Here is a 17,826-nt window from a genome sequence, read left to right as displayed (position 1 = left end):
CTCGTGTAAAACTAAAGAAGTGATACTCCCGCTGTGCTCAGCACTGGTGAGACCACAGTTGGAGTACTGCACCCAGCTCTGAGCACTGCTCTTCAATAAGGATGTGGAAAAACTTAAGAGGGCCCAGAAAAGAGCAACCTGTATGATTAGGGACTTGCAAGGCAAGCCATACAAGGCGAGGCTGAGGGACCTGGGCCTCTTTAGCCTAAAGAAGCAAAGGTGGAGAGAGGACTTGATAGTGGCTTCCCGCTATATCAGAGGAGTGCATCAGGAGCTTGGTGAAAAATTGTTCACTAGGGCACCCCCAGGAAGACCGGGACCAGTGGATACAAACTCTTGGAAAGCTGCTTCAGGCTTAATACCAGGAAAAACTCCTTCACAGTCAGGGTGTGCAGACTGAGAAATAAACTCCCTACAGAAGGGGTGCAGTCACCTACCCTGGAGGTTTTCAAGAGACTAGACAGTCACCTCGCTGGGGTCACCTAACCCCAGTTGTCCTCCTGCCTAGAGCCGGAGGGGGGAGGCTGGACCCAATGATCTGCAAGGTCCCTTCCAGTCCCTAACAATCTATGAATCTATATCCTCAAGCAGATTAAGTCATGTAACTACTTTATTGGCTAAAGCTAAACAGCTATATTTTTTTTCAAGTTATGCATCTGGACTAATAGAGGCACTTGCAAATTAAGTAAGGCAACAGCATAGAAAAATCAATTAATCAGGTGTTTAAAAAATATGTATTTTTATTCTAACATTCTATTTTGCTTCTGGCACCCCATAATCAACTACCTTACCTACATAGTTTTTTTCTCTCACAGGACTCTATGGGCATTTTTACACATGCTCCAGGAGGCGCCAGGGGGCACTTTAATTAGTGAGCTACGCTAATTAAAAGCACTTGTACATCATGTGTATCAGCATCTCCTGCGCTGAAAAATGGCAGCAGGGCACTTTGAACTAGAGCTCATTAAATGAGCTCTAGTTCAAAGTGCCCCACTGTCATTTTCAGCTTGCACATGCTGATACACATGATGGCAGAGTCTGCTGGAGCGTGTTTATTTCCATGTTCTAGCAGACTTGCTTAATCGAGTCTGCTCCAATGTGCTGGATTTCCAGCACGTTGAAGCCAGCTCCCTGCATGTCTTTAGGAGCCCTATATGCTTTCTCTCATATTCTGGTGCCTGGAATGTCCCACCATCCCCAAACCTACTTGTTAAATTCCATCCATTCCAACAAATGACTTCTAGCAACTTACCTCTGACTAACTAGGAGAAGATAAAGTGAAAAAAAATTAAGAAGTATACATAATGTATTGAATGATCATGCTTTCTTATTACTATTAGCTTTCCCCTCATTTCCCCTTTATACATTCATGACTTTCAGGTCTCCTGTTAAATTTAGTTGCTGTAGTTCACGTACCAAGGACCACAATATTTCTTTTTTCCAAATCACCCAGCATTTTTCTGGGTGATCAAGAATAATATATGAGGATTAGAACTGCACTAACTACATCTATGCTTAAATACGTTACTTTTTTGTCAGCAGGATACTGTATAAGCAAAGCTTTTATAGCATGGTATTTTGTAAAAATGAGGTAATAGCCAAAAGCTTTTTTTTGCCACTACTGGAAAAGAAAACTGAGCTGGAACCTCATTTAAATATGGTTGACTAGTAAAGTCCTGACGTGTATGGATGGAATCTAAGAATAAAGCAAGATACAGTACATTTAACTCCTAACCCTTCTAAATTGCATGCAGGTGAAGTTCTTCATTGATACTAGAAACAAACTACAGTATAATCTGCCCATCATAAAGGGGAGATTACCTGACACTGCAGAACTGAGATTAATTATTCATAACGAATTATGTATTTTATGTTTATAACATGAAATATAATGTTTTAAAGAAAACTCAAACACAAGTTCAATGAAAATAATCCAAACAATGCAATATAATCAAAACAAAAAACTGTCATCCTTATGAAGTTATAGAAACCTGTAAAGATGACAGTAACCACTTATTTATAATAAAACATTATTGCATATTAATAGTTACTTATTGTTAAAAATATTGATTTAAAAATCAAAAGTATTTCAAATTAGGATAATCTAAGCAAATATCAATTTTATAATATCAATTTTAAAATATAAATTTTATTTATTATTTTTCTATGTCCATTAATTATAATTAGCATTTCCCAAGATAAAGACCAAGTCTGAAAGGAATAACCAGTAGGCCATGGAAGACATAAAGATTAAGGGCAGGTACTACTTTACCAACATTTGGCTGAGTTGTGATCAGGGTTAGTAATTAGTTTCATTTTCTGAAATAGAGTTCAACATTCAGAAGTTTGGGAAATGCTGCATTAAATATGGTATCAGTATTTCCAGGACAACTGTAAAATTTGAAATCTCCAAACTTAAAATAGCTAGATACAAACTACTACCAGAATTTAAGCCATTTCTAATTCACAAGACTCCTTCGTAGAGGTTTTCCTTGCCAACCAGAGTTTTAAGTATCCACAGTCAATATTCTGTATATTATTTTGGTTACCACGGTATACAGTTTTGAGTAACCACAGTTTTCTGTGGCCACGCATCAGCCCACCAACCCCCTGGCCCTGCTCATGCCTCTCCTTCTCCCCCACAGCCCCTGCTACCCCAGCCAGAGGTGGCCCCCAAGCCATACCAAAGGTGTGCATGGTGGCAAGGAACAGCAGGCCCGCTCGCTGCTGTTCCCTGCTGCACTCCTCCATGACCCAGAGTGGCAGGAAGCAGAGAAACCACGCGGGGATCTCATCACTCGCCACTGCTCGCCCCACGCTGCCCCAGCAATGAGCTTCCTGTGCCTGCTGCTGATTTGAGGGACGCAGCCCCGCACCACTGCCCTCAATGCAGCCCCGTGTGTAGGAGGCACATTGCCAGGGCAATGTGGGGCAAGCAGTGGTAGGTGAGGAGATCCCCGCATGGCTTCTCTGCTTCCTGCCGCACCAGATCATGGGGGAGGGAAGCAGGGTGGCAGGGAACAGCAGGTCAGATCATGGGACAATCCGAGCCCAGTGGCTCATCCAGGGGTGCAGGCAGGTGGCTCCCACTGCTGCTGGGCTCCGACTGTCCCACAACCCAGCCTGGCCAGCACCCCATCTGCAGGCTGCTGACTGGCGGGCACAAAACACCCCCACCACACCATTCAGACAGGTGGAGGAGAGGAAGTGCTGCGGTGTGCTGTGCAGGACTGGCTGACACATCCCTCCCCTTTCCTTCCCCCTCCTCCTCCCCTGCGTAAGAGATGAACATGCTGGGGGAGCTGCTGCCGCCGTGCCCTGGGTGCGCTCTGTTCCCCGCCCACTGGCACGTACCCCTTATAACCTAAATGCCCCTAGAGGTATGCCTACTCCCAACTGACCCCGTGTATTAAAGGTAAGTAAAAAATATTTTTATACACTATACTGTATAGTATTCAAGTCCCTGATCCCATTTCCCCCATAAGCCTTTAGTTTTATCAACTGCGGTTTTGCCAACCACAGGAACTTTCCGAAACCTAACCCTCGTGGTTGGCAAGGGAAACCTGTATGTATACAGAGAATATTTTAAGGATGAAATAAGCCATGTTACTAAGAAACCTCCAATAAAATCTTTTTAAAAAACCAAACAATGTGAACAAATCAATATGCGATCTATTCCATATCAAACTGAATTCCAAAATACCTACATTTTCACATTCCTCACACATGACAGTGCTAGTCAATTCACCAACAAAGATCCTATCTATGAAGTTCATCTTCACACCCTCTCTTCCATATGCTGAAAAAACATTGCTTTTTTTAATGTGAAAAAACAAATCCAATGCCACTGTATAAGTACAACATAATAGTTTCTATTGTTTATTGTTAAAAAAAACCAATGTATGAATTACGTACAAAACACACAATAACATTATTAATGTAATAAATACTTCATTTACTGCTAATATGGCATGCTTCATAATATTTATAGAAGTTATTCAGTGATACAATTAATTCAGCCTCTCCTGCCCCTGCTGTATCAGAATAGTGCTGCATCTCTCAAGAGGATTTAAAAAAAAATTCTGATTTTCTTTTTAACAAAGAAGCACGTAATCAGCCTTATTTATTTAACATTCTGTTGTTCCAAAGCGGGCACTATAGCAGCAGATACTGACATGTTTTCTAAATGATGGTTTCTAAAACTGCCAAACTTGAAAGAATACCAGAAAGATATATTTATTTTGTTTCATGTTACATTTTCAGTAACAAATTACAGATTTGGAAGAAGCTAATCTTTCAAACAAACTTCAGTACTTTTGGGCTGTAAGAATAAAACCAATAAGCACATGCAACAACGACTTATATAAAAAGCTCAGATTTGGAAAATAATCTTGCCCTTATTGCAAAAATCATTATACTGCTTTTGTGTTCATATTCTTAAAATGCTCAGGATGTCAATAATTCAATCAATGAAACATTCCAGGTGCTCTCTTTGAGTGATACAATAGTTGCACAATAAAAAAAATCAGAAGATGCAAAATAATGTATTTCCAAAAGTAAAATTAAACAGTACATTCCGGAGTGATAATAGTAACAAACGGAAGCAAGCCAATACATACAAGAATTTCAATATTTTGTGTGTGCACTAGATGGCACTAGATAATAAATAATAGATAATAAAATTTTACTTAAGCCATGCACAGCGCTCTAGAACTCCAGTTTGTAATAGACAGTCAATATAGAAAAAAATTACATTTGAACAATTGTACATGCTTTTTGTTTTTAAGCGATTCATTAGGAGGTAGCATACCTTTGACTTTTCTTTTAGTTTCCTCATCTGCTGTTTTAGTGGTTGGATTATTGAATGCTTTTAAGATACCAGTTTGTATCCGCTATTAAAACAAATATATATTTTCAGGAGGTGATAAGCAGTTTAAGAACATCTAAAAATGGTTAGAATTTTGTCTCCATTATTTCTAGAAAGAAGCATAGTTTACTAAGATTTTAAAATTATATGATCATGCTTTTATATGACACAAGCTAATATATAACTTTTGTAATTAACATTCAAGAACTTATCTCCCCATAAAAAGGGACCACTTTTAGGTTCATAATGCATTTACCAAGGAACGGTGAGATTATGCGGTCAACATGTTTTTCACTTCTGTTATTGCTTGGCAAGACAACAGCAAAATGACAATGGAGAAACTGCTTCCTTCTACAATGACTGACAAGAATATAGAAAGTGTTTAAAGTCATGGCTCTATAACCATTTGTTAGACCTCTGCCTTACTCAGATCAACACCATTCTTCTACTGTTGTGTTTAGAAAGTACTAAACTTACATTCTTTTTCCTTCTAGTACTAACTTATGTTATCATACCTCAATGGGTATACAAAAAACTCCTATTATACACAAGGATTACCTATGTATACTGAGAAAACAATACTAAAAATATATATTTTTGGACATTAAACATATTTGAACATTAAGGTGTAATTTGCACATAAAAATGGTAAATTTCCCCACTTCTCAGTCAAAAAATAAATAAATAAATTTGTGGTAATGATGTCTCATACTGTAAGACTTCAATACAGATGCAGACTATACCACAAAACATTTACCAGGAAACTATAAAGTATTTATCAACTAAATGATTGTCAAGTAATCATTATCAATGTATTCAATCTCCCTTACTAAATGTACTTGCTCAGTACTGCAATTAGTAAGGCTCTACTGTAATACTGTATCTGCTAAAAGAGACACTGAAGTCACAATTAAGCTAATATACCACTCCAGAAATGAGTTCCGACGCTTCAACATTTCTGTACTACTAACAAAATATTCCTCACTTTTACAACAGCAAAGTATGCTCCACTCGGGCCATATAAAAAAAAATGCTATAATGAAGATATCCTTAGAGGTTCAATTTCCAGTTCAACCACTCACAGACATCATACTTCTACCTCATGAATATGTGACCTGGCTTGCAGTTTATCTCCTGCCATCCCAAGCTCTGCTTTGATCATCTTAAAGCCAACAATATACTAAAAGGACTAATCAATAGGTAATTCACCAAGCTGAACACCATAAATGGGTTTAGGGCCATAAGCAACCCCTTTTGTTGGGATTAGCGCGTTGAACCATTTATTTAGGTCAAAGAAAGACATAGTCCCTGAATGGTCAGGGTGCTACTAACAATGGCAGCAGACATTAATCAATTAGCAGCAGGGTTCAGCTACTTCAAACCCTGGTGTGAAACAATCTCCAGCACACATTGCTGGAAACAACAGACTGTGTAATTTTGATTGTAGTATTGACAGCCTTTCACTTTTAAAGTCTAAGTACATACATGTACTTTTAGAAAGATATGGAGAAAAAATAGAATACCAAAGAATCTGATGTTGGTTTCACACCACCAAAAAGAGAGAAAAATCTCAGGACAATTAAAAGAACCATTTTATAAGACACATACAGAGGGGAAGCAAGCAAAAAAGTAAATTTATGTAAAATTATGTCAATCTGGAAAAGGCTTTTATAATATATACTGTAAATACATGTTAATAATATAGTATATTAATATCAGAGGACCAAGTAGCTACGGTTTCAAAATTAATCAGGGCAGGAAGTATAAGTGGCAATTAGACTGTTCAGCTAAATAAAAGGTTTTCCACAGGTACACAATGAAATGCTTAGCTGCAATTTTAGTAGAGCTGTTACCTAAACTTTACACTCAAAAGCAAGCACATTTAAAAACAGCATGAAAGAGAAAGGTTAGTGGCTGTAATCATTTCTAAAGGATTCTGGTGGCAGACATATTGCTGTAGGCTTTCTTCAATCAAAAAACACATGGTAGTGACACTCCATAACAATAGCACGATTAACAGCTGTGGAGTTCCCATGACAGACAATGCTGCTACTGCTTGTATCTGACTGGCACAACTGTCCAATGCTCACAAGATTGAATAGATCCACAGATCTGACATTCTCAGTTTGTCACACCATCTATAGACCCGAAAAAGGGAGGAAAAAGAGCTTTTAGTCGTAATGTCCCTTGCTGCGCAGCCCGGAGGTGATAGAGTCACTGTTCATAGTAATGCACCATTATGGCAAAACAGAGGTTTAATTGCAGTAAAGGGTGGGACCAACCTTCACTTACCCGAAGACAAAGGTGACAGAGATACTGCACAGACCAATTCATAAGAGAAAATATTTCTCAACATGTTATGTTGTTCTTTTATTGTGCTTATAACAGCTACTATTTCTAGTAAAACTATTTAAAGGCCAAGTAACTATGCACATTGATACCACCATAAGGACAGCACATCCATTGACAACAATGACATTTACTGTCACATTTTTGTTAATCTGTTCCTCAGGAGGAAGAAAGCATCTGAACATTTGCTTAAAAAGGCTTTCCCTTGATTTTACTGCACATCAAGAGTGAGGGAAACATTTTCAATTATTTTATACCAAAAGAACAGTATAGTAATTTCCACCTCTGCCGCAACATTAAAAAACAAAACAAAACAAAACAAAACCTTTAAGTGTCTCAGCTTCAACAAGGAGAGGGAAGGAGTGTCTTCCTAGTCTGGAGGTCATGGCACTCTTCTGCGGTGATATTGTGGGTTTGACCTCCATCAGGCTAAGAAAGGCCTAAAACACAGGTCTCACAACCTGAATAAGTGCTCTAATCACTAAGATATTGTACACTACTACCTCCTCCTTTGGTCACACTTTAAGAGTGAGCCAGTTGCCTGTCATGAAGGAATTAATTAGTTGATTATATGTGGGGGGTTTCAATCTGTAAATCCCAAACATAAACAGGCATCTAACTTAGGCACTTAAATCCAGGGAAGAGGCAGGGTAAATATGCACCTTATAAATTAACTAAATAAGATATATATAGAGAGAAAGCATAAGCTCTTGTGAAACTGAGTTCACTTCATCAGATACCTTCTTCTACTTAGAGTTTCTTCTTGCCTGGCTTTGGCATCCTCCTTTGTTTGGCATGCTGAGCATTGCAAATTTCACTCTAGTGCCCAAAAGGTAAGGTGCTAAATAAACTAGCAACAGAACACATTAAGAAATACTTACTTTTACAAACTACTCTGTACAGTGTTTCTGCCACTGGGCAATTGAAGGTTGGCCTCACCCTTTACAGTGCATTCTATTGCGTAAAAGGGGGAAGGATTTAATTAAACCAGGTGTCATTACCTCTGTGATGACTACCAGTGTGCACTACTCTTATCCTGGGGTAAGTGGAAGCTGAACTGCGGTAACTTACCACAATTTAACTTCCACTAACTGCAACGTAAGGGCATGCACATGGGCCATTACTACAGAGCAGCTGATAGGATGAAATCCTTTTACTCTGTATGTCCGTAGCCTGATTCTCTCTCTTTCAAGCATAGGGAACAGCGGCACTTGAAGTTGTTAATTCCTTTCCTGGAGCAGGAAACCTAACTTCTGTTGCAGGAACGCTCACCATGTTCAAGTCCCTTTGTGATTCTGGTCCTTAATCGATAAAGATATGGATTAACTGATAGCCAGAAGTGTCAACTGTCAGAAAAATAGTCCCATCATGTCCAATACACAACAGAATACTGCAGCATACAACTCTTACAGGGGCTGCCTCAGTGCACCCGTGGCCTGGCTTATACTACTGCAGCAGTGAGGCCCAAAAAAGGACAGAGCTGAGCATGCCTTGTCCACCCATGCCTGCTGACATGCTCCTATAACTGGGAGTGTACTAATAAAGCAGCTTCAGCATCTACTTTCAGGACTGCCAGAAACTGAGGGATCAAAAGCAGACATTTGGAGCAGCTTCACTGGTGAACTTCCAGGTTTGGAGCAAATTACTGGGCCCATGTGTTGGAGTGTGCTTATCCCCATCTTGTACTGCAGGTACAAACAAGCCCCATACTCTAGAGAAGGGGGTTCAGGTCAGGCAGAGGCCCAACCCCAAAAAACTGAAGTTCACACTTCAAAAGGCAAAGCTTTTGACACAAGAAGTCCAGTTTTAAGAAACTAACACTTAAAACAGAGATTTGGTAGTTTCCACTTCTTGAACAGAATGGGAGAGAAACTATAACCCCCTTGAATAATTGATTACTAAGGATATTGGATTAGTGATCTATTCATACTGTATTTATTCAGTTTTAAAATGAAGTTTTTTTGCCCCACTTAACATGGGGGAGGGGAGGAAGCCCCTCGTCTTGGACTCCAGCACAAGGTGGGAAGGGGGCAGACAGCTGCCTCCCCCCAGCACCTCGGCCCCTACTCCCCAACCTGTGCTGCATCTCTCTCCTCACTGCAACCCCACTTGCCCCTTGCTCTAGTGTAGGCATGCTAGACCATGGAGCAGGCCCTAGCCTTGCCCCATAGCAGAGGTGCTAGCCCCCTGCTCTATGCCCCAGCCTGAATGTGGACAGAGCTCACCAGCACAGAGCAACAGGAAGCACAAAGGAGGGGCAGAGGATTCAGGGGAAGGGAAGATGAGGGAAGAAGGATGGGGACTTGAGCCTGTTAGCAGAAAGGGGCACAAGCAGTGTAGGAGGGAAGACACGTGGAAGGTGGACAGGACTGCAGGCACAAGGGAGAGGTAAGTGGGGGAGAAAGGTGGTAGGGGACAAGGTGCCCACCCCTCCCACTGCCTCCACACCAAATGTCTCCTACCACCTGCTACTTCCAGCCTGCCCCTTACTGCTCTTCCCACTGACTGCCCCCCCACTGTTTCCCCCACCACCTGCCCTCCACACCCCACCGCCTGCCCCCTTACTACTCCCTTCCTCGTTGAGTGTCCCCCCCACCGCCTGCAGGATTGGTGGTGAGGTATGAATTTAAGACAACCCTTCAATAATTAGATTCTATACATGGAGAAGTATAACAAATGTATACATTTTCTATGTATAGAATCTAATTACAGGTTTCCCCCGCTTTATGCGGGTTCTGTATGTGCAAATTTGTTCTTATACGATGACCCTTTTTATACCAAAAATTCGTTATATGCAAGGTAAATTCACTCTTATGTGATCGATGTGGTGGAAACCTGTGGTCAGCTTCTTTGTGCAGTGCATTGTGGGAGTGATGCGCACCAAAATATCATCTCCTGTGTGGATCTGTGCTCCTCGCTTGTTGTCTGCAACACGTGTTTCTGTAGTTGCCATCCTCATTATGATAGTGCCTTGTGTTTGTGTGTACTGTCTGCTGTTGGTGAGTACCAAAATTGTCTTGTAAAAGTGGTAGAAATGGGTCTGGGGATCAGTAGAGTTGAGGTCTTGGAATGTATCCCTATTTGTTACATTGTAAAGTGAGTTCCCTTTATGCAAAATTGAGTTACGCGTTGTTTTCCAGGAACATATGTACAGCATAAAGAAAGGGAAACCTGTACAAGGGCCTGTACAATGGCCGTGAATTTTAAGACAGTTGTCTTAAAATTCACGGCCATCAAGGATTCAGATAAATATGGTAATACAGATGTGATTTACCATTATATATAAGAAATGCAAATATTCCTTAGATATAATGTAAATCAGGGATAACATCTGGCCTCTCAGGCAGATGCACATCTTTGGGGAGGAAGTTATCTGAACACTATATACATGATCCCTGACCACTGAATAGAAAAATATTCTCTATTGAGAACTCCTCTAGGAGGAAAAGCTGCTTGAGACAGACCTCTAGCAAGAGACTGATGTTACATTTTAGTCAGAAGTGTAGGATTAGATCTTACTCTAGTTTTTACGGTTATTTTCTAATATGTCTCTTTCAATCTTCTTACCATTTATGTGATGTTCTTGCTTATGTAATAGACCTTTTTGCCATTTCTTATATCTTATTAATTGTCTATGATCAATGTGATTTCAGAACAATTGATATCTACAAGCTAGTTACACCTAGGGGAGTTAGGATGTACAGTTTTATGCAAACCTAGAAGAGTATGACTCATCATCTGGTAAGATGGTTCTACTGGAGCTGCAAAGGCCTTGACTGAGACAGGTGGAACTAAGGTATACTGGGGTGAGAAGTTACTTCAGGGGCAAATCTTAAGTTGGTTCTCCACGGCGAAGCAGCAGAATGGTGAAAAGAGGTTTGGAGTTTTGACTCTCCCCTAAAATAGTGCTAACCAAAGTTATAATATAAAATGTGACAACTTACTTACAATCAGCTTTGAAATACTTAAGTGAAAATGCATCAATTTAACTGTCTTTTCAGAAGCCAACTTTACACTTAGTGGTAGAAGCAAACTTCAGCTATGTATGTACTAATCAAACATAGAGAATACGAAGTAAATTAAAAAGTGGATATTCAATCTAAAATTAATCCAAGTTAGTTCCCTGAAAATATATAAAGATTTTACCTTTGTTTCTTCTGTTCTCATTGCATCCAACAAGTAGTGGAGAAGCTCTTGGCTATCCTGCTGTTGGAAACCCTTAAACCGAGGGGCCCTATGAAAAAAGTATAAGTTTAAAATGACTTTACTACTACTAAAAGGCAGCTGTATGTTACTGATGTGCTAGCTTAGGAATGTCAGTCACCAACTCGGAGCACACCCATATCTGATATTATAGTCTTTAATTTACTACACACTACTTTATTCCATTTATGAAAAAAATATTAACATTAAATATATAACATTAAATTACTGAAAGCCAGGAGGATCCAAATATATTTCTAAACCATATGAAGATCAGTAAAACGGTGAAAAAAAAAAATCAAACGCTTTCAGGGGCATTCTTTTGTGGATACCAGGACCACTAGATTTGGTCATCTACATGGTCATTTAAGTCTCCAGAGTGCCACTTACACACAGGATATCTGGGTGTGCACATAGCTATTCACATTCATAAGGCTACATGAGCAAGAACAGAGTTGTCAATCTGAGCATAAGTCACATTTTTGGGACTTACAAACCATGCCGAAGTGGATGACTAGGTGTCTGGAGAAGAACAGAATACCTACACTTTTGACCATGCCAATATATTCTTCTCCTAATTATAGTGCATTAATGAACATGTAGATGCACCCAAAGTACACAAATTATGAATATATGGTAAGTAAAAGAGTAAGTAGCCTCAGTAGCGCTAGACAATTCTTAATATCAAAATTGCCAGGGCCTTCCCTCCATTAGGTATCAAAACTTTGAAATCAATGGAAATCTTTCCCAGTTTCAGCAGTAACTCTTGATATGTGGTAAACATTTGATGAGGTGTCAAACTAAATCAAAGAATCATTCAGCTAACATAGGAGTGATATATTACATGTCTGCTACTTCACCACCCATTTTAGGATTGTAAGCTTAAAAGGCATAAAGCAGAAAATTGCAGCAGGCACACACTAATAATAGCAAGTGTAAAACAATTTGTTTCTGATTTGAGTAAGCCCTTCTTACAAGTCTTAATTACATTCACTTCATCAAATTAAGACCCATTATTATGTACAGAGCCTACATAATTGCCGACTGCCTTGCCTTTTGGATGGGACAATCAAAGTTTGCCAGCACCTTTCTTGAAGACCAGGGCCACAGAGAAATCAACACACGATCCAACAGCGTATTCTTAAATTGCCCTATTCATTCTTTTCTCATGTTAATTCTTTTAAACTACTTATTCACACCTTCTGGCATAACTAGAGGAGAAATAGCAAACCAAAGACAGTTAGACTGTTTTGCAGACAAATTTTGTAGCTGTGTATTTTCTCTCTCCCACTGTATGCACATACCTAGTCAGGCTGTGATCACGCTGCTCAGACAACCAAGCATTCCCTTGCTGGTATGTACCTCTACGTGCAAGCTGTATCCATAACCTGAGAGTTCAACAAAAGTATTCTTACCCCAATGAAAGCTAACAGGCCAGCATTTCTTTAGTGTTAAAAAAAACTAATAAGAAAATGGCACAGATTAAAATAGTTATAGAGAAGTGAAAATTAATTCCCAGATTTTATTGTAATCATCCTGCATGGGTTACTCCTATCTTGCCCTATATCCTAGAATCATTTTCCAGAACCCTGTTTGTCTGATTGGTTTGGTCACTTCATCTATGGGAGAACCTTTTGCAATTCATACTATCACCTAAGACAAAATAAAAATTATTTTTAGGGTCCTAGGCTTGTTATTAAAAAATCGTCCTTCATCTGGTAATCATTTATTAATGGATAATTTGATTAGGCTGTTCAAGCAAGAAAATCTGTATTTGTCCCAAAGAGTTTATAAGATGAGAACAATGTGAGAGGCAAGGATATCTTAGGGTGATATTTTTGATTTAACTATGATTTTGGGATAAAGTTAGATAATCTTTTGAATGCAAGGCATTCTCTCTTAGGTCTGATCACAAGGAGCCAGGCACAGGATAGTAAAAACCAGCAGCAGGAAGGGGTGAAAGAATTTCTCCTTCCAAGGCTGAGTACAGATGAGGGGCTCTGATCCCCACCCCCAGGTCCCCAGAACAGCTGGGAGGAGAGTGCATGGCAGGGGCCTCTGTTTTACCCCCTGCCCAACTGCCTGTGGCTCACAGCTGAGCTGTCCATCGCACCAGAAACTGGGGGCAGGGGAGCAGAGCCCCCACTGTGCAGACCAGGCCCAGAGCCAGTGGGGGGACTGCACAGCAGGCGGCTCTGTTCCTCCTGCTCCCACAACTGCCTGATAACTGCAGCCAGGAGCTGCGGCTCAAAGCTGGGTTGTCTGCCACACTGAGAATTGGGGGCGGAGTAGGGAGCAGAGCCCTCATTGCACGGACCCAGCCTGGCCTTCTTGGATCCAAGCCAGCAAGCTCTGTTCCCCCACCCCCTTACTCCCAGTTCCCAGTGTGGTTGACAGACCAGCTCTGAGCCACAGCTCCTGCCTGCAGCTGTCAGGTGGCTGGGTGGGGGGGCGTAGAATGGAGACCCCTGCCAAGTGTTCTGGCTGGGTCTGGAGGGGGCCGTGGCTGGTGGGTCCTCTGCTGCTGCCCCTCCCACTGAGACATGGCAGGAGGGCACAGCTGTGGAGCAAAGCCATGCTGCCTGGCCCTCCTGGCTGGCCAGGAGGGCCAGGCAGCATGGGAGGGGGGAAGCCCCTGCCACCTGGCTCCCCCAACTATGGTGGCTGAGGGGGCCAGGGCCTCCATTCCCCCGCCTGCCCAGTCCAGCTCAGCTGACAGGTATGGGAGTAGGATGCCAGGCTGGGGGGCAGAGGCTTTGCTGCTTTAGTTCTGTGTCTGCCTGGGGATGGGTATGGCCTGGTACTCTGCTAGAGCAGACAAACACAGGCCATGGCTAGCTTGACTGCCTTGCGGGGAGGTGGGGGTAGTGGAAGAACCACAAAAGCTCCTGGAATGCTGGGGGACTGCAGCCTAACTTGAGTTGGGGGGAGATGGGACAGAAGTTCAATATACCAGTCTAACCCAAACCAATTAAATCTAATATTATATCCATCCAAGTCTATCTTAGATGGGCTTCCACCATTTTTAGACCGGTCTATGTGCACCCAACTTTTGTTCTGTTACAGGTTTAGACTGGTTTTTGACCACCTAAACCAGAAAAAAGTGTAATGTCTGCACCTAGTTTTAGATTCCGTGCAACCTTAAACAGCGTATGAAAAACAAGAAACAAACTCCATATGAAATGTATTCATGTATGCAGTGTTACACAGTGTAATAGATGAACCCAGAATGCCTTTACATTCCTAAATATCTCAGGAAGGCCATGCCGTTTGAAAGGGAAATAAGTTAATAAAAGAGACTTCTGTACACATCATCACCACGCACATTTTTTATCTTAGTAAAATGAATGGCAGAGACTCTATGACTATAAAAAGACTTGATGTGGATTTAAAAAAAATGGTTATTCAAACATTTTAAGATAGGGAAATGGTGAGGTAAGGCACCCAAACGACCTAAGCTCCACTATGAAATAATACTGTGGGGAGAAAGGGGAAATCTAGGCTCCTAGGCCACATCAAAAAATTGATTCCTCTTTCAATGCTTGTATTGCTTAGATACAAGAACAGGGCTTGGGAAATATGTAGAGGTAAAAAAAATATAGTTAGAATGTCACATTTTCAAGGAAGTACATGTGAGCACACATAAAAGATGTGTGTATACACTGTGTGCATCTGTCTATGCTTAACTCACAGTACTTTAGCAGCTACTGAATATCTAAAAGATGAAATTTTTATTCCTTGCATTTGAAAGCTTGTCTAATTGCATCCTGATGACATTGCTGGTCAAATAAAAGCTACCACCTTAAGAAATCCTTCCCTTTTGCCTAACTTCTGGACCATCACAGCTACACCATTACTCTTACACTACCATTTTTATGCTTAAAATCTAACTGATTTTACACATACAATATAAAATATTTGCCTACCAGCACTACACTCAGATGCTTCCTATGTTAAACAGCATTCTGAACTATCACAGAATTCAACAGCACCTCAAAAATTGCAGTCTATTCCCAACAAACTTCTAGTCTCTAGGACTTAAGAATCTGTGAACCAAAAGATCCACATGCCTTAGGAAACACACATCTGGTGCTGCCCTTGTCCTCTCACAGCATATCGTCCTTTGAGCTGTCCTCCTTCATGGTGTCTGGCATCAGCAGCAAAAAAGGCAAGCCAGCTTGCAAGTCAGCACAAGGACACACAAGGAACATTGGCAGTTGCTGGTTTCACAGTTATTATCCAGGACAAATGAAGACTTAAAGAGTCTATTGAAAATATTTAAAAAAACAGAAGCAACAATATCTCCCTCATAAACCCAAAAGAGGCTAAATTTGCTCAGGCTGGATCAGTATTTTTCACCGTTTTTGTATTTCTAAGTTACACCAAATGACACATAAAATAAACACTTCATCTAACAGTAGACACACAGTGGCCTAAATCATGCTTGCCATTTAAAACCCCACAAATCACTTTCATACCAACAATCCATCTGCAGGATCTATTTTAAATATAAATTTATAATCCACATGAACAAAGACTTCAAGCAAAACTGAAATAATTTCTAATTCAAAAACTGACCAAAAGATCTCTGTGAATATACTTATACTGAGTGATAAGTTTGCTATAAGAATCCTTCTCAGATGAACTGTCATAGGACAACTTGGATCTATAGGGTGCTCATCTCCAGATACCTTGGAACTTAAATAAGATTGTGTGTGTTTATTCACTCTTCATACAGTTTTATTTCACATTAAATATTACTTGATTATTAACACCAGCCCCTGTCAACATATTAAAATGTTCCCCCTTTCCAGAAGGAGGATAATGCAGCATTGCACTTCAACATGCCACATACTTTTTTTGTCAGCTCTTAAAAAGACTCACTGGCAAAGAAACTGAAAATTACAACAACTACTATTCAATTGCATGTTATCAAGTGTATCAGGTGTGTGTAAATAATGAAAAGAATCCCACATGCAACAAATCAGTTCTTCTCTTGGACATGTAACTGAATGAATGATCTAGTATGGCCAATACAGTCCTTAATGGCAGGAAACATGTTAAGTATCCTTCCAAAAGGTAAAATGTGCTTATTAATGTAAAAAAATAAAAGGCATGTGTACCCATTTTCCAGTTTACAAACACATTTCATAACTTGAAACACTATTATAAATTGTCTGCTGCAAGTGGAAATGTCTTTCCAAGCACTTGCATTATTTCATTAACCAATCTTTAGCTTTATTTGTCTAGTTTCAGCTTATGCAGTGAACCAAGATATGTTAATAGTTGATAAGCAAATAATTGGGTGAAATTTAACTTAATAGATAGCAAACATTCTTTTCTCATGAAGCAGCCAATCAAAATATGTGAATAGCTGATAAGTGATTAACTGGAATGAACAGCATTAAAATGAAAACAAGACAGAAGACCTAGTTTAAATTAACAGCCTCCTATTTCAAGGCAAATCAACACTTCTAATTTTAAGAACATATAACCAGCTTGTCCAGCACACAGTAATTTCACTTGTCCAGACAAGGTCTTTAGGGGTTCTAGGCATTCAGATTTAATAATAAGATTTTCCTTAACCTTGCATCACAACTGCTCAATTTTGTGTTGGCTACTTCATACCAAGAGCATGCAGAAGAATATATAACATTACCATTAACAATTATGTAACACAGTATACATGCAGATCAAATGCTAATTTCCAAATCCTTATCGTTTGCACTGTGTGTTTTACTTTTTATACTTTACTGAGGTCATCTATTTTTAAAATATGGCAGGAGCCATGTTATTTTCTTTGGACATTAACTGGAAGTTAATAAACTGGGAAATCAAAAAAGTTGGCATAATTTTTTGTTTGAAACTTTTTTCATCAAAAAATGAAAATGTAAGTTTACCAAAACATATTCTGAATTCCTGTTATTTATTTTCCTGTTTCACTCAGAAAAAAACTGAAATAAACCAAAATGTTGAAATATTTTGTAGTGCTATTTTCAAAATGAAGTAGCTTCACAATGTGCTTTCTAATAGTCTCTCTTGTGGGGGTCTGTTTTATATCTCCTTTAACTAGCCATTTTTGCCTTAGTAATAACAACAGAATACACTCTAGCTCTGCCCTTCTTTGTGCTCCCTCACCAAAGTGATAAAGGCCATGGACCCAACCTGCTTCTCAAATTTCCTTTCAACCAGTACCCCATATTTACTTGACTTGAAAAAAGAAGGCTGGCTCCAGTAGAGAAGCTGTTCCTGCTCAGACACTGAGACCTCATGGTGGTCTGGGAAAATAAGGAAAATGGGCCAAGTTCTTAAAAAGGGGGTTAGACAAATTCACAGAAGACAGGTCCACTGATAACTATTAGAATACTAGACATGCCCTGCACATATAATCTCCCCTCTAAAGCATT

At 40.0% G+C, this 17,826-nt stretch overlaps 1 protein-coding gene across 8 annotated transcripts in view; it reads right to left on the bottom strand.

The window, feature by feature from the left end:
• The window catches only part of USP45 (ubiquitin specific peptidase 45), a 124,683-nt gene that overhangs the window by 30,288 nt on the left and 76,569 nt on the right, over positions 1–17,826 (bottom strand). For 3 of the 8 annotated variants that reach the window (XM_019520170.1, XM_019520171.1, XM_019520172.1), the window contains exons 8-10: positions 11,363–11,450; positions 4,811–4,892; positions 3,708–3,799 (exon numbers count right to left, since the gene is read on the bottom strand). In XM_019520170.1, the coding sequence (XP_019375715.1) occupies positions 3,708–3,799; positions 4,811–4,892; positions 11,363–11,450 (262 nt within the window). Of the gene's footprint in view, positions 1–3,707; positions 3,800–4,810; positions 4,893–5,831; positions 7,006–11,362; positions 11,451–17,826 lie in introns of those variants that run through there. The other 5 variants (XM_019520176.1, XM_019520175.1, XM_019520173.1 and 2 more) reach the window with 3 other exon arrangements.

Source organism: Gavialis gangeticus, unplaced genomic scaffold, assembly GCF_001723915.1.
Source record: "Gavialis gangeticus isolate Ggan-Ray unplaced genomic scaffold, GavGan_comp1, whole genome shotgun sequence".
Taxonomy (NCBI): Eukaryota; Metazoa; Chordata; order Crocodylia; family Gavialidae; genus Gavialis; species Gavialis gangeticus.
This window is presented reverse-complemented; position numbering and strand designations above follow the sequence as displayed.